The sequence below is a fragment of the Simochromis diagramma genome, unplaced genomic scaffold (genome assembly GCF_900408965.1).
Source record: "Simochromis diagramma unplaced genomic scaffold, fSimDia1.1 OVJJ01000304.1, whole genome shotgun sequence".
Lineage (NCBI taxonomy): Eukaryota > Metazoa > Chordata > Actinopteri > Cichliformes > Cichlidae > Simochromis > Simochromis diagramma.
Window position 1 is genome coordinate 20305726 of NW_024387030.1, and position 27808 is coordinate 20333533.

The 27808-nt window shown below is 39.0% G+C and overlaps 1 protein-coding gene across 1 annotated transcript in view; it reads left to right on the top strand.

Moving 5' to 3' along the window:
- The window catches only part of LOC120740294 (neuronal PAS domain-containing protein 3), a 381289-nt gene that overhangs the window by 293999 nt on the left and 59482 nt on the right, over positions 1 to 27808 (top strand). The window contains 1 exon segment of the mRNA XM_040042549.1: positions 27498 to 27678. Within this exon segment, the coding sequence (XP_039898483.1) occupies positions 27498 to 27678 (181 nt within the window).

Below are 27808 nucleotides of genomic sequence, written 5' to 3' on the forward strand. Positions count from 1 at the left end.
CAACGGTCTGTAAATGTCTGGGAACTGAAGAGACCTGTTGCTGAACTTCTGGGAGAGGAATGCTCTTCCGTTCTTGCCTGACTGATTCTGGGTTTTTCTTTTCTTTTGCCTTCATTATGTGCTAAATGTTTTCAGTTGGTGAAAGCTTAGCACCAGACACCCAGACACCTCTGCTACAAGGCCGTGCTGTTGTAATAGATGCAGTTTGTTTAGCATTGTCTTGTAAGATCTTCCGCAAAAATGTTTCCATATGAACTGGTGCACTCCCATACCTTGAGAGACGCATTTACTGGAAAAAAAGAGGTGGGAATAAGTAATCTTATGCTTCTTCTTACTCTTTTTTAAAATGTCACGTTATTTATTCTGATTTTTTTTTGCTTATGTTTTGTGTGTGTGTGTGTGTGCGTGTGCATTTAAGAACATTTTATTAGTTCACCACGTTAAAAATAAAGCCACACTACCGCAAGATACCAGGTGGCCCTTCTCCTCTTTAGTCCAGAGGATGTGGCGTACATGTTTTCCAAAATGAATTTAAAATTTGAATTCATCCAACCAATGAAGAGATTTCCACTGTGCTCCAGTCCATTTTAATGAATGAGCTTTGGCTCAGAGAAGATGTTTCTGGGTCACATTCACATACGGTTTTCCTCTTTAGAGATTTACTCTGAATTCCTTGATGGTGCAGTGACCTGTGTTCACAGACAGTGATTTGTGGAAGTGTTCCTGAGTCTATGCGGTGTTTTGCATGACAGACTCAAGCTTCTTTTTAATGCAGTGCTGCCTGAAGATTATAGGCACAAGTATTGATTTCCAGCCTTGTCCCTTGCGCACAAAGATTTCTCAAGATTTTCTCAATCTTTTGATATTATAGAACGTAGATGATGACATATTCAATGACTTTGCAACTTCACATTGAGGAGCATTATTCTGAAAATATTCTGAATTTCTAAACACAGTTCTTTGCAGATTTGACTTCAAGAAACTCTCTGAAATGCTTTTTTCAAAATGTACCCAGTTACTGACCTGTTGCCAGTTAACCTACTTGTTAACTGTTAACTGTTTCTTTTTTAGCACCACTTACTTTTATAGCCTTTTGTTGTCCCATCCCAGATTTCTGAGACATGTTACTGCTATCAGATTAAAAGTAAACATTTTTTTTAATCTTAAAAATACATTTTAAACAGTGTCCCAACAGTTTTTGAATTGGGGTATTATTTACTGCGACAGGCTGGTGGTCTGCGCAGCATGTATCAATGTATTGGAAATGTATTGGCTTTGGAAATCAATAAATGAGTTGTGATTGGTTGATAGATCTGTCACTGTAACATATGTTAGATTAAAACCCTTTCTCATAATAAAAGTCATAATTTCATTAAATCTGAAATTGTGTATGGCTGGTTAGCCTAGTATGCTTAACACACTGCAGTTAAGTCCAATGTTTTTTTTTACAAAAGAACAGCTGTGCATGTGCAGCAGTTCACAGAGCTGCTTACTGATGAAAACCTTGAAAAGATTGCTCATCTCTCTGCTGTTCGGTACTGAATAAGTCTATGGACTTTTATAATTATGACATATTGATGGTAGTTTTTTTGTTATTATATGTGTAGCATTTCTTGAGATTGTTGTTGTAGATACATTACAATGGGCAAACAGCAGGATCTCTATGTGTGGTTCAGTCTAGCACTTAAACTGCCATGGTTGATTGCTATGCTTGAATGTGATGCTGACTTGATATGTTGCTGTGTGAATCTTCTTTTTTTGTCTCGTTTAGTGTTATCGGGCTAATTTGTTTTTGGGAACTTCTAGAAAATCAAAAACACAGCTCATTATTTTTTTGGCCATCTTTCAGCCCAATTGTTGCAAACAGAGGTTGGTGCTGCTTTCGTCAAAGTTAAACTAATTTGAACATCACACACACAGAGCCATGATGAAGTGTGTGCAAAACCTGCTATTCTATAAAAAATGTGAATTTACAACACAGGACGGCTGAACTTGCTCCTTATGTTTAGCAACACAACACCTATATACAGTTACACAACTTCTAATGAGCACATAGAGCATTGGCACTAGTGTTTGGAGCCATACCTGCTGCATGTTTCCAAACGTACACAAATCTAATTTCAGTGATGTGACACATAAAACACTCTGCACACACACAAACACACAAACTTGCTCCAGTGCTGGCAGGCTCATCTGTGTTGGTAATAACCTCTCTGTGCCCCAATCCAGAGGAAATCAGCTGGAATGTGAAATTGAAAACAAACAGTCATTTCAGATAGTGAAGCCTCTCCGTCAGCCGGCATCTCCCTCTCTGTTTGAAGCCCACAGATTGTCCTCAGATCATATCCAGATATACAGTATAGCTCGTGTTCCCTAAATCCCTATCTAATAGACAACTCATACATAATCAAACGCAGTCAAAAGGCGACGGCAGCAACCGCTCCCAGTTGTTTCGCAGATACAGAGAGCCGGCTATCAGCACCCTCGGTGAGAAACGGTGCGTCACCCGAAGCATCAGCTTCTCTGCAGTGAAGCAGGATGGGCTGTTTATAATTTGATGTGCTTTAGAGTGTTGCCGTCACGGTGTCTTTCATAGTGTGTTATATTTTATTTATTAAAAAGTGCCTCAATCATTTATTACAAATTAGAAATATAGCAATGTTCAATGTTTGTTGACCTTTACAGGTGTGTAGCCTACTATAAACACATTTACACTTCACTATACAAAACTTACAATATCATCTCAGACCCAACCAACAGGAAGACACTGAATCAGCCTGATTTAAACAAAAACAGCAAAATAAAGATATAGAAAATTATGACAAGAAATTCTTCACTTCCCTGAAATGTGAGAGTAAATACCAAGAAGCCTACAGAATATGGGTACTGAAGATCTTTATAACCACTCAGAATATGCACTTCCATTGCCATAAAAGAGATGAATACTATACTTTTCAGCAAACAAACAAAAGTATTTCAGAAACTGCTGATCTACTGAGATGATCCTGCAGAACCATGTCTAAGGTTTGAATAGAATGGTCCGAAAAAGAGCCAAAATCAGTCGTTCTGATGCTGCAATTCACACATTCTCCCAAAGTTGGAAGATAATACAAGAGTGAAACTGTGTTCTTCTTTATGACTACAGTGTACTCATCTTCAGTCAGCTGAAAAAGCTATGTCAAAAAGCTCAAATCATGTCAAACTGGTTTCATAAAAATGACAATGAGTTCATTGCACTCAACAGTCACCAAATCTCAATCCAACAGAACACCTTTGGGGATCTGGTGGAATGAAAGCCTCACGCCATAGATGTGCTGTTGACATCTGCAACAACTGCCTGACACATCCAGTCAAAAGAATTAAGACAATTCTGAAGGCAAAACAGTTTTCAACCCAATACCAGAAGGGTATACCTAATAAATTGCCTGTTAAGTGTGGTTCTTCATCTAAATAAATGGTAGAAGATGCAAGTGAAACACTACTGACTCAGCTATGCAAAGACAAACGTTACATTTTTAAGAGTCAGATCTGTTTAAAAAAGTGTTGTCTTCAGGTTTGTGGACATATCCTCCATTATTATGCACAGTGCTGAAAGTGCTAAGTGCTTTTGCAGAACCCCTCTGAGTGTATGTCAAGTGCTGTGTTTTACTGGCTGTTTCATGTTCAGTTTGGAGGCTTCCTGAGAGGTTTTGAATATTAAAACTCACTAACACGAACAGACAGAGGAGTCACAGCACTGAGACTTCACTCTGCTCTGCTGATAGCAGTGTGACTGCTGCAGTGTGCGTCTGTGTTTTTTCGCATGTGTGTATGCTTTTTGTGTGTTTCTGCTGGGATGTATTTGTGTGTTTGTGCTTCGGGTGTATGTGTACCTTTGTGATCAGGTGTTGTGTGTGCGGCACAAGCGTGAACATGCAAAGCTGAGAGACAGTAGTTGATTAGTCCTTGAAAACTCCACTCAGGGAGCTGCTGTCATCTCTGTGCAGTTCATGTGTGTGTGTTTACTGCAGAGGTGGAAAGGAACCAGGTACATTTACTCAAGCACTGTACTTCCAGCAACAGTCTGGGATGTTTTTGAGATCCTTTGTCAAACTGGGCAAGTGTGGCCGAATGGTTGAGACAGAAGGTGATCTGTACTGAAGGGGTGGAGCTACCAGAAGGACCTGGGTATCCCAAAGGCCAATGGGAACCATGATAAATGTGCACAAAGAAAAGCCACAGCCAAATACCTCCAGAAGGTAAAACGACAGCTGAGAAGCCAGCTGAATAGTAGGAATAAGATGCAAGCCATCACTACATACACCCAACTGGTCAACAGATACCCAGCTGGAATAATAAGCTGGCCACAGGAGGAGATAGATGCCTCCAACATGAAGATATGAAAACTCCTCACGGTATGTGGACGTCTCCACCTGAAGACCAGCAGAGGTTCTATGAGCAATGGAAATAGGGAGGGAGAGGATTAGTGAGTGTCAGAACCACAATCCAAGATGAAACATGAAACATCCGTGAATACATCTGGAAGATGGCCCTCCGAGATTAACTGTTCCAAGAATGCCTCGGGCAGTTGAAGACAGAGAGTGATGAGTTACAGGAAGAGAAGCTATTATGGACAATGAATTCCCTGCATGGGATGTACCATGAACAGATAGTGGAAGTGGCTGACATCAAGGATTCCTACCCGTGAGTAGAAAATTCTGACTTGAAGGGCAGCACTAAGGCTCTGATCATGACAGCACAAGGACAGGCCCTAAGCACCGGATCCACAGAGCCCGGAGTCTACCACAGCCAACAGGACCCAAGTGACAGACTGTGCTAAGGTGTCCCCAAGACAGAAGGAACAACTGTAGCAGATATGGATGCATATGAGTATATGGTATTTAGCAACTTGTTGGTTACAGGAGGGCCACCCCCAAAGCAGACCCTGCTGTGCTGATTCTAATATAATACTGATTCTCTATCATTTTCACAAACACAGCTGAAAACAAGCGATTAAGACCATAAACTCAACAGGAAAGTCTTTGCTGGTATAGGTCATGGGAGCTGAGGGATGTTCTTATAGACTTGCATACAACTGGTCCTCTTTTAGCAAACTCCAGAGGACTTACCCTCTGCTGGCTGTTGGGAAGAATGCCGATTTAAGGCACTTTGGTATTTGCTTAATTCTTCAAACCTGGAAGCTACTGTATGTCAGTCTATCTATCCATCACTCTCCACAGTAACTGTATCTACGTACTTCATTCAGCACACATGCAGTGGCTACACATGCTATCATACAATTAGAGTTTGATTTAGGTAAATCTGTTGTCCAGTATGGTAGCCACAAATTTTACTTCGATTTTATGGGAGACGCACTTCACTTAGATCTAAATGGATCTAAGTATACATTAATACATTTACCACTGGGATACAGAGACGCATGGAAGGAACGACTGGAGGACAGGGACAGCATCAGACTGCAAAAGAGAATGTGAGATGAAGAATTCATGACAAAAAGAAGAAAGGAAATGGAAATATAGAGAGGAAGAGGAGGAGAAGAGACAGCAAGAGACAGAGGGAGAGAAACATTAACAGAAGTTAAAGAGGATAGAGCGAGAGAGAGAGAGAGCAGCAGTTTCTGTTGTTCTCGTCAAGGTCACAGCAGCTGAATGTGGAGATCCTGAGGGAACACCACTGTGTGTGCATTTGTGTGTCTGATTGTGTGTTGTGACGTGGCTCAATGTTTTTCTATGTATTATAGCAATTCAGTGTGTGTGTGTGTGTGTGTGTGCATTTTGTCTTTCTGTGTTTGCATTTAAAGCCCTGTAGGGGCTCACAATGGGCTGCAGCGACGCATTCCAATCGCTGCTCAATTAATTGCCCTATACACACACACACACACACGCACACACACACACACACACACACACACACACACACACACACACACACACACACACACACACACACACACACACACTGTGTTGTTCACAGAGTACACAGGAAACAGTAAAAACACGTAGTAGCAAACAAACACACTCACTTTCCCATTTAAAGAAAAATTACAGACAAATAAAGATAAAAGACTGGCCTGTAAAAACACAGACACACAAAAACACAGACACAGACACGTAGCATACACAAACAGGCACTGATGCTAGTTTTGTATTGATAATGTTGTGACTCATCTTTGATGCTGCAGATGCATTACAGTTTTTTACAGACGCTAGGACACATTTCCCAATACTTAGGTCACTTTTGCAAAACACTTCACACAATCCTCCTAACTGACCGTCAGCTTGGCAAACCAGTTCATTTCACATTCAAAATGCACTACAACTACCAAAACACTTCATTCAGGTCTCAAATAAACTCATTCTTCCAGAACACTAGCAAAGGTTGACAGCCGACAAACACACTTTGTCACCCACAAAACAATGACCTAAAAAACACTAACAACATGTAGCATTACACAGTGTTTTCTTGTGTAAAACAAGGACACATCTCTGTTTATAATTTCAATATATGTTACTGGAATGAATCAGACATCATGCAGAATTCGTTAATATTTGTTTATGTATTTTTATTTTTTTGCACTAAGTAATCCCAAAATACAAGAATTTGTATACACACCATCCACTGATACACATACAATAGTAATGCTAATCTACTCGGTCTTCTCCATTTGGCCACAGGTTCTCATCCACATCACATCTTATGTCATCTAGGGCAATACACCTAGGAAAGAATCTTCTGGCATGCCAGAATTGAAGGAGTTGAACAATTGAAGGAGTAACACCTGTGTAGATGTTCATCTACAATGAGAATAAGCTGTGGCTGGTTAAACTGCATTTTTAGATTTAAAATATGTTTCAATAAAATATTGCTGTTGGCTTTTGCTGTCTTTTCAAGTTTTGCATTGTGTTATTGTTTTGGCCATAAGTTTAACAGCTTTGACAACAGTATGTAAGCACATGCAAAATGTCCTGTACGTACAAAGATTTTTGGCAGTTGTTGTGTCTGAGTGAGAAGATAATTCATGGAATTTGAGAGATGTAGTCATTGAATGCATTTTGTGCCAAAACAATGATAACTGGTCCTCAGTTTAGCCCACATAGACTTCTGTTGTGCTCACTGTGTGAGGAGTTTTGCAAACGTGACCTAAGTATTGAGAAATGTGTCCTAGCGTCTGTAAAAAACTGTAATGACGTTATTTGCAGCACTCATACACAGAGTGTTGTCATATATATAAAAAGACTAACTATATATATATATATATATATATATATATATATAAAAACAAAACACCCAGCACGCCCCTGCGGGCGGTTTATCCTTCAAGCTCGAGTCCTCTACTAGAGGCCTGGGAGCTTGAGGGTCCTGCGCAGTATGTTAGCTGTTTCCCAGGACTGCGCTCTTCTGGACAGAGATCTCCGATGTTATTACCGGGATCTGCTGGAGCCACTCGCCTAGCTTGGGAGTCACCGCACCTAGTGCTCCGATTACCACGGGGACCACCGTTACCTTCACCCTCCACATCCTCTCGAGCTCTTCTCTGAGCCCTTGGTATTTCTCCAGCTTCTCGTGTTCCTTCTTCCTGATATTGCTGTCATTCGGAACCGCTACATTGAAGGATGGGTCGTGTGTGTCCTTCGTGGCCCACCATATCCCAGAATTCATAGCGTGTCCCAGCCAAACTCCAGTTTCCAACAATGGCAGCCGCTACTAAGTTTTAAAATTACTCTTACTAATCTTTCTGGGTCACATAATAAACTTTTAACATATTTTCAGGCGAGAAAGTAGCTGTGTAAACATCAAATATCTGCTCGGTTTATCAAGATATTGCATATTTGCAAAAGTGCTTCGATGTTTTCGGAGCATCTACTACCCACCAGCTCGATAGCTAGTCGGGAGCTCGAGGGTCACTGAAGCCGCCGAGAACGGCACAACTCCCGGCACATCATTTTCAGATCACCGCAGACTTTCGCTACTCAGGTTAAACGTAATATATAAGTCACTTAGACAACCTAAAAATTTTATTTTTGGGGTTTTTTCAGTGTTTTGTTTGTTCGTGAGTAAATCAGTTTGGCTGAGATTAAAGTTATTAGATTAGATAAAATAAAACTTTATTAATCCCCCGGTTGGGTTCCTCCTTGGTTTTTACACAGCTGAATAAACATCAAACAGAAAACTGATTAAACAGAAGTATGAGACGGTCGAGAATTTACGCCAGTGTCCTGTTATATTTTAGATAGCAAGGAGCAGACGGCCGAGTTTATTAAACTCCACCGAGATAGCGGTGACGCTAATCAGAAGGCTAGACCATCCAATTTCCCCAGCCGTTTATTTCCGGCCTACCCGACCTTGAACATTTTTTTTGTATCAAAAAAATATAGAACCGAACCGAACCGTGAATTTTGTGTATCGTTGCACCCCTAATATATATATATATATATAGTATATATTAATATAGTATATGTGTGTGTGCGCGCATATTTATTTATTTTTTTAATCAGTGTCACTAATGTTGAATTAATATTGATTCCACTGCAGTCCCTTACAACAACTCTTCTCTCTGTTCGTCTGATCTTTCTTTTAGATGTTCCGTCATCAGATATCAGAGCAGATTCTTACAGTGTTTCAACCTGCGATATTTACCAGGAAAAAATACATTTCATACCTATAAATCCTACTAGGTAGAACCGTCATGTAATCGTGCACGCTATTATTTAGAGATCTGCTTTTATCTTGTCGGATGGGAACATTTCCTCATGTCCTTCTGTTTCACGTGTAGCTTTGTTGCTGTGCTGCTCTTTGTTTAGCTTGCTAAACAATTAAAATAATGTCTCTCTGTAGATAATGTCCATCTTTATAACATCTGTATGAGGGTTTTTATTCAAAAGTATCTGCTTGCTCTGTGCTTTTGGTTCCAGCTGTGCAGTCTATGCTTGCTAACCAAGCTTGCCACTGTTAGCTGGTAACTTAGTTGCTATGTTGGCGTCACAAAAACAAACATGGCAGCAGCCAAAATGTAGAGGGACAAACTATGAGGTGCCATCACAGCAGCTAAACCAATCTGTTCACTACTGTTAATGTGAAACATGGGCCTTCGTGAGGTCAGCGGGAAATTAGAGAAACATACATAAGCACACATCATGCCGTTTGCTTCACTTCAGCCATCAAACATTCTTCGATGAACTCTTCATCAGAGAATGGCTCACTTTTTTTGAGTTTGTGGGTAATCACAAGAGATGTATGTTATTTTTATTTTAAATGCAACATTTATTTCCTTTTTTAAATGTATGCACATACACGTGTGCAACTGAATGCAGTTCACCGTGGAACTGTTGAAACAGATTTTTGTGAGAGATGTGTGTTTTCTAGCCCCAAAAGATGAATGCAGAGTTTTTGGTATCTTTGCATTGTATTACATACCGAGAGGTTTTGTATAACCCAGTTCTAAAAATGAACCATGTTGTTGATTAGCAAAGGTTTGTTGCACTTTTGATTCATTACTTACAGAGCACTTCCAGTCAGAATCATTGCTTGATTTTTATGCTTATCTCAAAGACGAGAACTTCATACACATGCTCAGAAGATGTTGGTTCTCTTTGGATGTGCAGTCATATGTAATCATACAGTCTCTGTGATGAAGTTTAACAAATTCAGATACAGATCCTCTCTGAGTGACCATCACCTGTCCGCTGTCCTTTGCATTTCCACCTCAGACATTAAACCTGACTTTAACACATTTGTTCAAGCTCTAAACAGACTAGATTACTCCCGGTGAACAGGTTGAAAAGTACTGGCAACTGCAGATGAAGTAATTAAGCTACAAGCAACAAAGCAATACTACTTGGTCTTAATAGCACGAGTCTTTGAAATTTAGCAAAAACACACAATTTGTTCAGCTTTTTGGGGAATGTTGAATGTTTAGGAATGTTCACTTTTTCATTGCCTCTAACTACTAATGATCTTCTATCAGTAGCAACTTATAAAGAGATAAAATTAATATTTAGCAGAACTGTGATCAGCTTACTGCTGCAGCCCTCCACAACAGTCCCAGATTTTCTTGTGGGCCCTTGGGAAAATGAATTGCCCACCCCTGGCCTATGATATCATTAACATTGCCATTCTGCATTTTAAGATGGATGTGAATGTCATGTAATGAGGTTTTTCAGTTCAGTGCACACCAAAATGTTTCCTTGGCGATGTGTTCAGTGGCACTGATGAATTGATTCAGTGATTTAACGTGTGAATGGTAATTGCAGCATCTCTAAGAGACGTCACTTTCACCTGTTAGGTTTTTATTTTGAATTTTGCCTTTGATCAAACATTTGCAGCACTGTTCTGCAGATTCTTGAGTGAACATGTATGGTTGACCTAATAAATAGTCAAATCTGGTCAACAATCCATTAATAGAGCAACATAGAGATGAACATAGAGATGAACACTCTTCATTATATTATTAATAACGTTTTTAGACAAAAACAAGTGTATTTGTTTTTTAATTCTTGAACTCCATTATTTAGCTTTGTGTTTTATAAAATGATGAGAAACTTTGCAAGAGCTGCTTTTATTCTCATCTGTTTTAGTCAATGATAAAGCAACATTTTTAGCAAATACACTTGAAATCACCACAGTCCCTCAATGTGAACAGGGTCCTTCAGCTGAGAAATGTTGAGCGTGGAGCCACAGTATTAAAATGGCTGCTTACTGCCGGCTGTAAACGCTGCTGGAAAAATGAATGGAGGATATTTATAATAAATATACTTTTATTACGGCTGCAGGCTCATATATTAGTGTTTAGTGGGGAGAGAGAGGATCCTCATGCCCTCCCGCCCTCACTTGCTTGCCGCTGTTCTTTTTTCCTCCCTGCTTTTATGTCGTCCAAAATGTTTTTCTTTTAAATTTAAAATGTAAAACTGGCTTCACTGATACAATCACACAGTTACACATATATCCATGATATAAAGTAAATTATCCATTCTGACAAACCAACCAAGTAGAAAGCTCATCAAACTTAGCTAGTATAGTATACTATACTGTGAAACGTACTGTATGACACGCTTTTGTCTAGTCTCAACTACATCTCCAAAAAATCAAGTTTCCATACAGCTGAACTACATTCTTTTAAAGGATTTTATTTTTTTCTATAAAGGATTTTATTTTTTTCTACAAAGAACGTCCAAAGTTCAGATAATGAGGTTGGCTATGTGATATAGGTCACATGTGTAGGGTTCAACTCCTGGGTTGGGTAGGATTGGGTTTCAGAACTGCTTAGTTTTGCAAAGAGACAAGTGTTTGGATTACAGTAGGCAACTTTTAAAACTGTGACAATCTAGAAGCTTCTCTGTCAACTTTGTGTCTTGTTGGTTTTATGTTCATACTTAAAGAAAGATCCTGTTTGTTCTCGTTAGGATAAGGATTTGTGTAGGTGTGTGAAACTGTAGGTTTATATTGTTAACTAATCATTTTATAGAGTGGCGTGAAAGTAATGCAAACAGCAGTGTAACTGATTACTTTTCAATACAAAACCTGGTGTAAGTTACTAAAACCCCTTGATAAAGGTTTCATAATGTGGGGGCTTGGTTAAAAAGCTGATCTCATCAGTTATCATGAGACTCTAACCTTAACCGAACATTTTAAATAATCTAAACAGAGCTATAGAAACTCTGAAGCAATGCTGAAAGCTATGTTATGCAGACTGTACTGTACTTTTGGCTAGATGCTAAAATGACACCATAAAAACACTCTGAATTAGCAAAGTTATAACAGTTTATCCTCAGGAAAACCTGAACCCGTGTACCTAATTTTACTCCATAAATGTCAGCCTAATGCAGAAAACATTTCAGAGGGTTGCCAGTCATTTGGATTATTACGTTTTCAAAAAGTTTGTGTTCTACTTTAAGATTTATAAACCGGACTGCTGTCACATAATTGCTAGCTGACAATGTTACATTAAACCTTTTACAGTTCCACATATCAGTCAGTCAGTTGATGTTTCCACAGTGCATCCAACAGTGGAAGACCGGGACTAAATATGATATGTTTAATTGGTTATGATTGATTTTTATTTTAAGGAAAATAGAATAAATATGTAGATAGCAAAGTTTTAAATGTGTTTCATGAACAATAATCTTTTTATGTTTCCAAGAAACATGACCTGGGTGGCTTTAAAAATGCTGGTTTCCTTTCTGCTGTGTGTGGCTGCATTTCACACACAAAACAAGGGCCTTGTTTCAAGTCATGCCTATGCATAAAGCAAAGTGACCTCGAGATTCACACACACATACACACACACACACTGAGTATACGTAACCTCAAGGCTTATTTAAACTGTACGTGTGTGTGTGTGTGGGTGTTATTTCGCCCCGAGGACCTTTCTGCAGGATGGATGAGATTTAGCCTCAAGCACGCACACACATCACCTGAAGCTCTGTACGAGTCATTAACACACCAAACAAATGAAATCTCCTCAATAAAAAGAATAAGCAGCAGTGGATGTATTAGCATGAGAAACACGATAAAAGTGCTCCTCCATTGTGTCCTTATCAGAGTCCCATAATGCACTGGGAGTTAGGGATTGGCCTTGGCGTTTGGACGTTCAACACTGGGCTTATCAGTGTCTAGGGCCCTCGCTCTAAACGTTCAAAGACCCCCATTGTTGTGAGATTTGGGGAGAACAGAGGAGAGATTTTCGGGTCTCCAGAGCAACACAGTGGAGTCTGTGAGTGGGTGAGAGACCTGGAAAATATATGGCTGGAAGAGAGAAAGCGGGAGAAAGGACTGAAAAGTGATAAAATAGATAGAAAGAGAAAGGACAGACGGCAGTCAAACAAATCGTCAGGTTTCCTAAATCCATGTTCGCAGCACGTCCACACTTTGTGCGTGTGCACGCGCACGTCTCCCCTTCGTTCATCACACTCCATGAGTGAATGTGCCAGTCGATAGTTTAAAAAACAGAATCACCACAAGACCATTTTTTAAATCTCAGTGTGAAATATGGATGCTCGTATTTACGTCAGCTGTTAAAGATTGGTCGAGTCTGTGTGTTTCTGAGCTGTCAGCCAACGAGGCATCGAGCATGTTTGGGAATTTGCCTCGGAACGTGTGCATTACACAGTATCACGTATACAGTATGCATTTCATTATGCTCTTTATGTGGATGTGTAGATTCAAATAGAGCATTTAAGCGTGTGCATGTGTTTACAGCGCATTTATCTTCATCTTTAATTAAACTGAAGCTCTTTTCATCTCCCTTAATCGTTGCTGTTGCCACCTCACAACAGGCAGACCTGTCTCAGACACACACACACACACACGCATGCAGGTATGCGCGTGCAAAAAAAAGCAGAGCTTTCAACAGGAAATAACTAACATTTTGTGTGTATACATTTGTAAATGAAGATGAGTGTCTTCATTTGTAAATGTTTTCTCTAATATGCCGAGGCCTCCTTTTAATGCTCCAACGGCCAATGTATATACGGTCTATATTGTACAAGGGTAAACTACTAACCCTAACACAACTGTGTCCTCTTTAACTTTCTTTCCCATTTCTTTTTTTTAATAAATATGATGAAATATTGTCCTGACTTGATCATTGTCGGGAATGCTTTTTTTCTGTGACTCGATGCCCTCTAGTGGTGACCAGTAACAACTGTAACAATGATCCATGTGCAGCCTGCAAAATCTTATATATATATATGTGTGTGTGTGTGTGTGTGTGTGTGTGTGTGTCCTCTGAGTCCCTGTGTCTGGCCCTGTCTGGCTGTAAATTTCCACTGAACCAATGCAATGACATGAAACCCAGAGTGATTTAATCCTGTGTGTGTGTGTGTTTAAAAAAAATACCCCACCCTCTCTGCAGGCTTAAGTGTGTGATTTGGTCTTGTAGTGTGTTTGAGTCTTAAGTCAGTGTGTGACTCTTGACTCTTTAAAGCACCCAGACTGCACCTCACCTACAGTCATCACTCCACAACCTTATTCCCGAGAGGAGAGGGTCAGTTAGAAAGAGTGAAAGAAGAGATAGATGATGAATATACCCCCCCCCCCCCCCCCCCCCCCCCCCCCCCCCCCCCCCACACACACACACACACACACACTCCTGTGGTGTGCGTGTGCTATCAGTTTAACAAGTCAGCAAGTTGAAGAAGCTTTAGTGATTTGGGACACAGAGGATGCTTGGTGAGTGTGTGTGTGTATTGATCTTGGTGAAGGATCTCTTATTTTCAGTCCCTCTCAGGAGGGTAAGCCAACACACATGCCAGCATAGTCTCAAACACACACAGACAAATACTCCTCAGTGTCCAGCGATTTATCATAGATTTGAAAAGGGCCTTTTTTCCCCTTCACACAGACACACACATACAAGCACATGGACACAGAATAAAATGATGATCCCACTATGTTGATGTCAATAACAAAGATGGTGAAAGACAGAGAGAAGGTCAAGGCAAAAGTGTCGATGTGTGGTTTGGAGTTACATTCTAGTTACAATGATTCCAGCAGTGTGAGGATGATATTTCCATGCTTGAACTTGGCAAAGAGACCAACAGTAACAACCAGTTACACTTTAGAGTTTCCTGTTTTTATATTCTTCAAATTTATCTATGATAAATGCACATTAAGTTAACTTAAAAATAAATGTATGTTTTCAGTGACTATTTTACACTAAACAGAAACTTAAATTAATGCTTCATGATATGAACAGAACAACCATCTTTGCAAGATGAAACACTCATTTCTAACTTTTTTTCTTTTGAGGGGTAGAAAAGAAAATGAAGACATTAAAACATTTCATTTTTGCCCTGGTGGAAAAGTCTTCTTGCAATATTATTAATCCAAGAGAGGATTCCACATCACTTAGACCACCTCATATCCAACACTGAAACCCTTTTATTCATACAAGTGAAACATGAATAAATCTCACAATCTGGTGTTGGTAACACTGGTTAAACATACGCCTACTACTTACTACTGATCTATCATAGAAGCATTTTTTTCATTCAAACTTGAGGAAGACAAAAAATAACTAGAAGACCTAAAAAAAGGTTGAGGTATGGCAAATTACAGAAGAACTGGAACCAAATCTTATAGACCGATTAGTCCAAATTTGAAATTTTTGGTTCAAATGATTGTCAATACACTCAACAAAAGGAAATTCGGTCGTTGTTACATTTACAAAAGTCTAACTTGTAATTTAAACAAAATAATTTCATGTTTCTATGGTGAACTTAATTAAATCATGTAGGATCTGCCAATGCTTGTTTGTCTCTGTGTGTGGTGAGCTGTCCAGGGTTTACCCCATCTTCTTTTTATGCCCCAGCCCCCCCTGCAACATGGATAAAGGAGCATGGATAGTGATGAAGTTGTTGTAAATCCATTCACTTTTTATGTTAACCAGACTCTAGACGTTGTTGAACATTATGTAATAGATGACAACATGTAGTATTTAATGACCAAGTAGTTATTCGGTAAACGTTATTGAATAGTGTTGGAATAAAGTCACAAAATTGTGAAGGATTAAAATATTCCAAGAGCTCAACTTACTTCATCTAAACATGTTTCAATCATGGTTTATTAACATAAAATGTGCAGGTTTATTGAATATGAATAAGTAATGTTGATTTAACTCAGTTGTTTAAGTTTCTGCCAAAGCAAAACAACTGTGTGCAACCAGTGTCCACTATTGAATTATGTAAATCCAACATGTTCTTTTTTTCAGTGTATGTAGGGAGTCAGGACAGAGCAACAGTGACAACAGTGAGTGTCTACAGCTATACATAAAACATGGTGGAGGCACTGTCATGGTTTGGGCCTGCATTTTAGACAGTGATATTCAGGATGTGGTCAAAATTGATAGACTCGTGGACACAAAAAAGTACCATCAGAGTTGAGCCGCTATGCAATACCACTTACATCAGATTAACAGCTAAATTTTTAGCATGACAGCAATTCCAACCATGCCGCTGTTGCAAGAAAAGCATAGCTGGATAAAAAAAACACACAGGGCACCTTTATCCTGACAGAGAAGTGAACATAAGGCAGTCGACATTCAAGGAAGAACTTTGGAACATCCTTTAAGAAGACAACTATCACTCAAGCTCACCTAAGAGAGTTCAGGCTGTGCCTGTGAAGAATAAAGGTAGCCCAAATTCAGATCTTCAGGTTCCTTAGAATTGTACAAAAGTTTTCTTTTTTGCCTTAAAATCCTGTATTCATTGTGTATTTGCACATTTAAATAAATGGTTGCACCAGTATGCTGGTTTTCTTGAAAAATATATAAAGTCATCAAGGATGGCTCAAGACCTTTGCACACTACAGTAGATAACAAAGTCCATGACGGGAAAACATAGTGCTAATTATCTATTAATTTTTTTTCTATTATTTGATTCAAGCCTAGCGCAAGTTCAAACAGAATTCAAAATCAGCTCAGCTATAATCCTGGAAGATCAGCTTGCCGATCAACATCAAATGTTAGCTCAGTATCTGCATGCTGCGCTGCAGTCCACCTTTACCCCAACTCCGGTTTTTCGTGCCATTTCTGACTTTATCAGTTGGCATATTTGTTGCCAACGATGACTGCTATTGCCTGCTGAGGGCTCTTGCCGCCGTTCTGCTTTCTTCCAGCTCTGCCTATGAAAAGTCAGGGAAGTCTAAGAACAGAGCAAACCATCAAATATAATTTACTGCACACAGAAATCAAATTGGATGTGAATGTGAAGGTTCTGACTGAAATACTTTATGTTTAGTATAGATCATGGGTTGGTTTAAAATAGACCCTTTCCAATTGTAACCTTGTGTCCGAAAGCCTATCTGGAAGCAAGCCTTTAATGCAGACTTCTCCCCAGTGATAAAGGATAAAAATCACAATAACATGATTGGTTAGTTGCAATAATGTGTCTGGAGCCGCATTAATATGATGTTGGAGGAACAACTGCAACACACCAATATCAGATCAACCCTTATCTATCAGTCACAGACTCGTGCTCATGCCTATCATTCTCAGGTTCAGAATTAGTTTCTTTTTGCTTTTTAAGGTTGCAATCTATTTCAGTTGGAACTGTTTGCCTTTTTTTTCTTTTTTAATATTTTTAAAACTTAATTTGAAGTAAAATTTCTGAAGATCAAACAGACGCACTAATCTAGCAACATTGAGGTTATAAACAACACATTAAACATACTGGAGGTCTCCGTGGAACGCTATGTTACACTGCTACTCATTCACTTCAAACTTAACTTTCAGAGAGAATAGCTGATGTGCCATAATTCATTTAGACCTGGAAAAGTACGACACCTCTTACTTCCTCCTGTGTGACACCTCTTACTGTTCACCGTGCTATATAGCCACCTCTGTCTCTCTCCCCCTCTTTCTCACTCCCCCAATGAAGTGATTGCTTTCAGTGTTCGGTGTTTTGTTTTGCCTAATAAATCACCATCTATCAGAGGCTGACTGACACACACACACACACACACATACACGTACACACAAACAGAGCGTGGCAAACAGTTCATAATGGACCATTCATTTGTCATCCTCTGAGGTGTTGACAAGGAAAGCGTCTTGATATCAGCTGTGTGTGTGCATGTGTGTGTATGTATGCGTGCATGCATGTGCTTGCTATATAGATTCATCCCCATTCATCTGACTGATAATACACCAAGACTTCCAGCTTGATTCTAGCTTTATTCTCAAACACACACACACGCACATATGAGAACGGCGTGTGGTCACAGACACATTAATCTCCATACTATATAAACATTATGCACTAATACACATATGCACTTATGAATATTAAGCGCTCTGGAACACAAACAAAATCTACACATAGTTTGCACCATATGGAACCAGTGTTTTGTTCTCTCTCTCTCTCTCATATATATATATATATATATATATATATATATATATATATATATATATATATATATATATATATATATATATGTGTGTGTATATATAATTTTACATGATTACAGTCAGGCAAATGCTTTATTCAGAACAACATTTTGATGCTTTAAAGCAAATTCTGGGAAGTTAAAAGAAGCAAGTGTGCAAAAAGAATAAAACAAAGAACTAGAATTATTATCAAGAGTAGGTTTTCACCTGGAATCACCCTGGAATTCAAGTGCCTGACAATCCCACAGCTCCTGCAGGGACCGCAGGCTAACAGAATAAAATAAGTATGGTAAGCTTTACAGCAGGATGTTTCTTAGCTTTTTGTAGTAGACAAATCAGAATAGGATAAATTAGATAAATATGTAGTGCCATCTTCAGTATTCATGACCTTCTTTTGTTATTTTACAGGCTTTGTTTTCTGTCTTTTTTTCCCCACAGTGTGCACATTATTGAGTTGCTTGGTTACTCAAGTGTTACATTTGATGGCTTAGCTTTATCTCTTTCGCTGCTGACACTTAAGTTTCTATGTTTAAGTGTAAATTATTCAGTTTAATTAAGATTTTCAAAAGCTCCAAGCGAAAACCGCAAGATTTCAGAAAACATGTAAAATATTTCTATCCTTTAAGGAGGAAATGAAGTTGGTCTGCAGTTTTTTGACACATGAGCTGATGTCCATCATTTCTACTCGCTCCTCGCCTCTAACGGAGGCCGACGCCCCATGAATCATTAACAGCAGAGTAATTATGCACTATCAAACTTGGAATATTACCCCACTTAGCTAATGTTTAATGCTGTAATTAATTCTGAACCCTGCGAGCCAACATCAATTTATTTGATTAGTACTTTACAAAGTCACACAGAGGTTTTTTACTGTTTTGAGGTACGTGTGCTTCTGTGTGTGTGGTTTTAAAATGTTGCCATATTAATTAAAGTGTGATACAGAGAGTGAGAATGTGATTAATGGGAATTCAACGCTTCGGATTTCATGTCTTTTATTTGTTGTTTAGTTTGCCAGGGCTGCGCCTTTCACAATGAAAATGAAGAAATTTGTGTTTTTCTTTCTCGTACTCTGGAGCTGGAGGTGTAATTAATGGTGGTGAAAAGTTACGAGGGCTAGACCGGCTTTGTAATTCATTCTTAATGGCTCATGGTTTTTGTCACACAGGCCGAGGTGTACGCTGTTGGGTCGACAGTTTAGCATTGTTTAAAGAGACAGAGGAAGCAAAACGGAAAATAATTTGTATTACTGAGAATTGTTCCAGATATAGAACTTTAGGTTATGGTCAAACACAGCAAAAGTGCATGACCCCTCACTCTTTGTTGCCCCAAAGCTACATTTCACCGTCAAATAATGCTGTTTGAACATGGCACTTCCAAAATAACACATGACCTAATGTTACATTGCAAAAGGCCTAGGCTGCTGGGGGCTTTCCGTGATGTCCTGAACATTTCACTCACCTCTTTCCACTCTCTGTGTGTTTATACACCATTCTGCATTGAATCATTAGTTATTATTCATCGCTGGCTCTCGTCCACAGCGTATCTTTTGTCCTGTCTCCCTCCATTCACTCCCAACAGGTTCGCGACAGATGGCTGCCCTTCCCTGACAGAGGTTTCTTCCTGTTAAAAGGGAGTTTTTCCTTCCCACTATCACCAAGGTGCTTGTTCACAAGGGGGTCCTGTGATTGTTGGGGTTTGTATTATTTTAGGGTCTTTCCCTTACAGTGTGAATTGTTTTGAGGGAACTGTTGAGATTTGGCACTCTATAAATAAAACTGAATTGAACTGAGCCAAAGGACATCGGATCACATTGGGAGAATGGATTGCACAAAAACAATGGACATGTTCTTCAGGTCTGTCTGGAAATACATTAAACTACGCCCTTTGCAGTGACTAGGAGGGGGCAAAAAGAAGTCTGCTTTAGAGCAGGGTGATATGACCAAAAATATTTATCACGATATACATTTGAAAATTTGCGATAACGATATAACTGACGATATAATTGACACCAGACAAAATACTTTACAACTCCACAACTTTATTAGTGCAAAAAAACCATCAACGTATTTTCACTTAAACAAGCAGCTGTTTTTTTTATGTGCATTAAGTTATATAAAAATTTAACAGTGCAAATGCAAATTCCTTGCTGAAAGTTTAACCAAAAGGCATTTCCAGTGGAAACTGGCCAACATATCCTGAGCATAACCATGTATAATATCCACAAAACTTAAAGAGGTTATACACACACAATACGGTAATGTTATGTTGAAGCACAGTACGTATCACTCCGCGAGGCTCCTGCCTACGATAGCCATAATGCTCCGACAATCCATCAAGCGGTGCGGCTTCGTAGCTTAGCAAAGTCGTACTAAAACATTTGACAGATTTTTGAGCGTCGTGTACATAAAATCGTTTCAAGGTCAGTAAACACAACCAGGATTCATACATAAGGCACACGGGATTATAAGGGGCACTGTCGATTTTCAGAAAATCAAAGGATTGATTTTAAGTGACGGCCTGCTAGCATGCTCTACCATAAATAGTGCTTTGTTGTGTATCTGACGGACGAAAGCTAAACCAGTTCCACACCACTGAAGTTGCAGCAGTTTTACAAACCAATTCTGGTTCATCTGTTTCATTCATCGATCCGCTTTCGCCCTTCTCATTCTCCGTCGCCGCCATGCTTTTTCCGCCATGTGCGTATGAAAACAAAGGCACTGCGCATGCGCGTTTTACCCATATTCTATCGCAATATTTCGTTTTCTTATTGTTGCCCAACATTATACCGGTATTACCATGAACGGTATGATATGGACCAGCCCCAGTCTGCTTGTATCGAAGTCTCTGTAAAAACAGCTCTCGGCTCACTTGCTTTATGACCTCCATGGAAGACATATTGTTATGAATCACTTATATTTTCTCCTATTTCTCCCCTTTTTTTTCTTTTATTCTTCCCTTTTTTCCACCTCTCAGCTCCAGCATTGTTACACTATACATATATAAAAAATAAAAATAATAAAATTAAATGAAAAGACACTGGCTAACAAGAGGAGTCTATAACAGACTTTATAGAGCTCCTATTTTGGCACAAGAGTTCATTCAGACCATGATTTTGCTTCTTTAAAAAAAAAGAAAAAAGGAATCACTTACATTACCCTGACTTTAACCATAACCCACCAGCTAATAGTTGAGGAAAGCCCAGTTTGATTTAGAAACTAGAGTTCGGCAAAAAACTCAACCTAGACTTTTTGGTTTCCTGCTCTAAATGCAAGGTTCACATAGCTGAGCAGTGTGCCGCGAATACTAGTATGTCTGCAGTAATTACAGCTGACAGCACCCTCTTCCATCACATATGTGCACGTCCTAAAATATGGAGAAGGGACTGATAAGGATGCAGAAGGGCGAACATAAACACACACGTTCTTTGATTCGCACGAACACACTCGCTTAACATTTGGATTCATTCGCAAAACACTTTCTCACTCACTCTGTGCTCGTTTGACACGGTTATCGCCGTCATTCTTATTGTCTTTTGTCACTTGATGTCCTTGTCTGGGAGGGTGAGTGAAGCGATAAAGCCTGCGTGTCTGTTGTGCTTTAATAAGTTTTATCTAAAGACTCTAAGCAGACAAACAATGTCAAAATGCATACTGAGCCTGATGGGAGTGATGAGAGGCTTTTTATTATGCTGAGGTCACCACTCAGCCAGCACATCCCTCAATTTGTTAAACCCCTGATAGCACTATGTATGTATTTCTTTATCTGTTGTTTAAATCATTCCTTTGTTTTTTGGTAAAGGAGAGGTTAAACATACCCTGAACAGAACATGGAAGATTGATTCAGCGGAATCACATAAGTTGGATATGTTCCGTCGTCATTTCCAGTCCATTTCAAGTCCTGCTTTTCCTGTATCTGAGTGATATTCTGGAGTGGCCCGAACCAGCTTTGATGCAGGGGAATTGCAATATGCTAGTGTATCTGTTGTCCATCCTTTTCAAATAATACATAATGAGAAGATTGAAAAGACGAAGCCTGTTTTGATAAAGGTCTCCAGACGAACTTTGACTACCCCATACCTATTCTTCCATCTTTATAGAGCAGTGCTGACTGAATGGATGCATTACTGGATATTTTAACAAATGTGAATGCCCAGTTTTGTGTCATAGTTTAGCCACCTCGAGTCCTAGACAACTTTAATGTCCCACATTTCCCTTCTCTTTGTTTATGTTTTTGTAGGTAAATCATGATGGTCCAGGTCCCCACAAAGTTGGAAACCTATTCCAACATCTTCATGTCCCTGAAAACATTGCCTACTGTGTAGGCTGAATTTAGTCGCACTTCGCTACCCCATATACACGAGATATTAGGAGAAAGAGAAAAAAGAAATGGTATTAAATCTCTTGGCCAACCTCTGTATGGAAAGCTGGAAGGATAACTTGATATATAGATGTTGCTGTTGCCAAGGTTCCCGCCTGATTAAAAAACGTAGGCTGCCATACATCTTCAGCGCTGTGTTTTGGTGAAAAACAGAAACTGGCACAAACTGTGTGTGTTAAATCAGGAGTCACTTTATCCGCCAAGTAAACATATTGCACTTTGGCATGGTGGCTCTAAGGCAGGAACATACAGACACACCAGGGTTTTAATAGTTTTGCAATTTTCATTAGTTTTTATTTTTATTTAGTTTTGACTTCAGATTTTCAATTTTATATCAGTTTTAATTAGTTTTTACCAATTGTTTGCTAGTTTAGTTTAGTTTTTATTTTTTTGAAAATCCTTAGTTTCAGTTTAGTTTTGATTAGTTTCAGTTATAGTTTTAGTTGTGTTTGCAATAATTAAGTTTCATCATATCAGTCATTCTCTTCTGCTTATCCTTGGGTATGTTGCTATTCCAGCTACCATACCCTGCACCCTGGACAGGTCGCCTGTCTGTCGCAGGGCTAACACGCAGAGACAGACAACTCACATTCCCACCTATGGGTGAATAAATGAATAAAGGCAGATGAACAACCATTGGTACCAGGCAACTATAAAATGTATATTTAGGCCCCAGTGAGACTATTAACTCTTGCAGCACCGGGTGTTCGTAATTTTGTTTCAAGTGAATTGATAAACTTTTTGAAGGCAATTGACTCACACAGTTATGTAGATATCCCCGTCCTGTTGTCTCGGGATGCATCACGCTGCCTTGCCTTAGCGTCTGTTTCTGGGGATGAGGGTTGAGTGTGCTCCCTTACCTTCTCAAGGTAAGCTAGGTTAGCCTTCTTGTGTGAGCTTTTCAAGTGCACTTTAAGGTTTGTGGGAATTTTTCCCCTTTAGAAATGTCCCTCATAATTTGTCTCTTTCCACTACAAGACACTTGCTTTAGCCAAAACACAGTCATATTCAAAGTAATCCCAAATTGGACTCTGGCGCTTTCTCCCGACTTTTCCTGACATGATTCTGCGCGTGGACGGAGCAGTAACACAGACGACTCGACTAACGTACTGCCACCTGCTGGCATAATGAGACAGCAAGAAAAAAATCTGGAAACTAAACTTCATTTTCACCCTTGACTATTGTAGGACACGCACACATCAATGAAAACTAAACACATTTTTGCTATAAATTCAGTTAATTTTAGTTAGTTTTGTGAACACTCATTACAGTTTTAGTTAGTTTTCCTTTTGTTGTTTTTATTTTTATTTCCGTTAACAAAAATGTTTTTTCACTTCTAGTTTTCGTTATTTCGTTAGTTTTCGTTAACGATAATAACCCTGAGACACACGTTCGTTTCCTTTCCTAGCTTCTTCTGACATGAACGAAAAATTAATGTAGAGGTGTCTTGTCAACTGAGCAAGTTGAGTTGTAATGGCATTGTAGAAATTTTGCATTTTAAATGTACAATGTTAAATAATTTTAGTTTCAAGTGAAAACTTGAGACTTTCGGCTTCTGCTTTGGCCTAGATTCTTTCATTGTGTGTTAAGGTGATCTTTGGAACAGATTCTTGATTTACTCTTCGTGTATAAAGTGTTGCGAACATGCACAACATAACATTAAAGATATTAGCATCCACTATCTAATAATACATAAAGCTTAGGGCAACTTTTAACTCCTCCACTGTTCCCAGACAGATTCCTATTCTGCTCATTTGTGGCTCCATGTTTTTATTTTGGGTTCTTTAATATTCTTTTTTACAGTTTAAAGTAAACCTTTTTCATGCTACATGGACTTTTTAAACACCTAATTTTCCTGTTAATTGCAGCGTAGTCGTGTCCGTTGTTTTATAAGTGGTTAAGTGGTGACATCCAATAGACTCAAATAAATTTGTCTCTCCTGGGTTTTGTGTCTTTGATGTGGTCCAGGTGTGTTCATCCCTTAATTTTTTCCACTTTGTACATTTCCTAACATCCATTCCAACAGTTTCAGAAACCTTCCTCCTGTAATTTCCTGATATTTGTGAGTACTTATATTGATGCTGGGATAATTATTCATCATAGTTAGGCAATGTTTGTTATTCTCTCACTAATAAATTCAAAAACTACATAAAAATAGTTGGAAAATGCACAGGAGGCAGGCTGAGCAGGCCAATCATGAAGTTGAATTTCTAGGGGCACAGCAGTTTTTGCTGTTGGTTCCAGAGTACGATTTCAGGGGAGTTTACGGCTATGGCGTCCATTTACCGTTGAAGCATAAATGCCCACTATGTCTGTGCCATGTAAGACTGCACCAGTGTTTGAGTACTGCAGCTAATGGTAGCATTTACCAAAGGAAGAGATAACTGTGGAAATTATTTTACCTGACCTTTAGTGTTTTTAGCACAAAATTCAACTCATTTTAATTTTGAATTCTGTAAGAACACTTATTTTGAAATTTCATTACATTTACTTTATCTGCCAGTTCTGTTTGTTGTAACTTTTGCTGGCTTTTCACCAGGAGAAATAAAGGATACTAATAAAAATATTTGAACAGCTTCCTCCCTTCCATCTGTCTCTTTAACGGATGTGCCGATCTGAATGAAACTTTGGATGAACACTGTCAAACGTATAGCAATTATTAACTGCCATATGTTTTTTAAAAATAATTTATTATGAATCCATTGTGATGTTTATACTGATCATCACCCCGCGAGTACAGAAGGGGATTAGGACCACTGGAAATAAAAGTGGGGGATGTCTTTTTTTTCCCCCAGAAAAAAAAAGCCAGTTCTGTTAGTATTAGAGCAAAGCTCTACTTTTATTTACTTTCAATGTTAGAATACATCTAAACTGTTTCTAGGGTTATAAAATTTTTTAAATGCCATTACCCTTTACATACTTCTAGCTGACACATACTTGTCTACAGTAATGTGTTATTTTTCGGTCTGCTGCATGATAATTATTTTAAAGTGTTGTTGCAGCAAGTGTCAGAATGTCTAATTTCTTTTCTACATTGTTTCCTCTGTGTAATTAGCTCCACCAGTGACTTTATGTAAAATAGTTATGCCAAGTTTTAATTGATTAAAAGTCAGCGTGTTATTGCAAGGAAGAACAATGTAGATCCAATTAGCACTGTAATGTGTAAACATGAACACTAACTCCCATGGTGCACCAGGGTCTGAATGTGTGTGTGTATGTTATTCAGTGATCAGCCTCATTTCTTAATCATCACTTTCTGCTCCAGATGAGACTTTATGAGGGGACTAAATTGCCTTAAAGGGATTTCTTATTAAAGGGATTACACCCATGTAATCCCCTTTGTCCCAGCGGACCCCCAAAAAACCTGAACACACACACAAACATACATAACCAGATTAGCATGTGGAAATAAATGTGCACAATCTTTTTTTGATATGCTACAAATGAAAACACACATGTTAAATAGCAGAGCACAACCATCACACCTTTGAAACTTGTGTACCTAATTATGTGTGTGTGTAAATGTGCGTCACACAAGCTGTGTTTGTGCATTTCTAACCTTGACAGGAATTTGTTTGTGCAAGCTGCGTGTTTTGCTTTTGCAAGCACCAGTGTGTGTTCATGTGTGTTTGCGTGTAAGCGTAACGCTGTGGTTTAGATGGCGCTTGCTCGTCTCATCCCCAATTAACGAAGACAAATCCGCTTCCATCGCCACTAATGAGAGTCTTTAAGGTGAAGGGACTCTGTATTTATTTAATAAGAGGGAGCTTATTTATTCCATTTCCATAAGAAAGACAAAATGCTGCTGATTCTCCACGGCTGACAAGGGACGGATTAGAGGAGCGGGATGAGAGGAGAAGAAAGAGCAGGAGAGAAGGGATGAAAGAAAGAGGGGTGGAGGTGTTAGTTGGCCTGTTAAAAATATAATACTAGTGTAGCATTCCTAGAGCGATTATATTGATTTGAAATGCGAGCAAGAGGGGCTGCAGTGTTAAAGAGATGACCCAATCAAAAACAGTGGTCAAAATCATAGCCCATTCTACCAAATGGTAGGGCTCCTAAACTATCCTACTCTTTAAGGTTATTACTGTTCTTTCTGTCCAGACCATAACACTCACAAGAGGAGTGATTGTAGTAAAGCTTAGCACCGTGGATTTGTTGTGCAACTTCCCCGTCCTAAGTTTAAGATGGGGAGGGTAGCAAAAGGACCCCAGCCCAGAGCAAAGCAGGTGTCAGTGATAACAGATATGACACTGATAGCTCAGGTGGAGGTGGGTTGCAAAGCACCTTGCAGGTGTGCAGCAACTTTGAGCAGGCTAAACTAGATTTTCCAAATGGATGCATAGAAGAACATTACAACAGTAAGATTATCTAATCTGCTAGGCTTGTGGCAGAGCTCGACTTTTTGACCTGCCTGAAAGTATAATATTTTACATATAGCCATTCTTTTACTACACAGATTGATTAGTAAATACTCAGATGGTACCGTCTTTACTTAACAAGGTCACTTACCAATAAAATATAACATGTCAAAGAGAAAATAAAAAAAGAAAAGAAGAATTCATTAGACGTGAATATTTTGCAATAAACTGATGCATTTGCCTTTTCCGAGAGATTTTTCTGTTAAGTAAGAGTCTTAATTGCCTCTCTTTTCTGCTTGCTCAATAACTCCATCTACAGCAGACTTTTAATGCATGCTCAATGCATTTTGTCTTTTCTTCCTGAGGGAAAATCTTCAATCCTACCAGTTCTACAAAAGTGTGCATTGTGAGATGGATTGCCTTTATTGTATTGGTGGAAGTAGAAGAGTGACATAGGGGAACAGGGTGAATTTAGGAATCAAAGGAACAGCATGGGATATAGAGATATGGAACTATGGATTGAAAAATAGCCGTGGAGTAAAGGGTGGAGGAGAAAGAAAGATGACAAGCTGCGGAGTAGGAGGACGAAGAATCAGCAAAAAAAAGATGAAAATGATACCCCAAAGAACAGAATTTCAGCAATTAACAATTTCCGAACTGTCCAAAAACCAACAGCCATTGCTTCTCCATATTTGAGATTTGAGTGTTTTTCAGCACACACAAATTCTTCACTGGTTTGTGGGACCAATTATTAAAATAAATGACAAATAATAAAAGGTAAACTATGAGCCAAGAAATTAAAGATTGTGTAGAAACAAAAGAAAGAACAAAAAGGGTTTTACAGGATGATTTTTAGCAACGCTTTATTTCTGCAGGTGGAGCTCACTGGTAGCAGTGTGTTTGACTACATCCACCCTGGCGATCATGTGGAGATGGCAGAGCAGCTTGGGATGAAACTTCCTCCAGGCCGAGGGATGTCTCTATCCCAGGGAGCAGTCAACGAAGACGGGGCTTCTTCGGCTTCTTCATCGTCACACTCTGAGACGCCCGAACCAGGTAGGTAAACATGGGAGAGTGGCTTCAAATTAGGAAACTTTATTTGTATTTTTGCCACAGATCCTCAAGCTGAGAAAAGAAGTTACAAAGGTTCAAACAGGACAATACTTACGACTGCTGTGAAGTACTT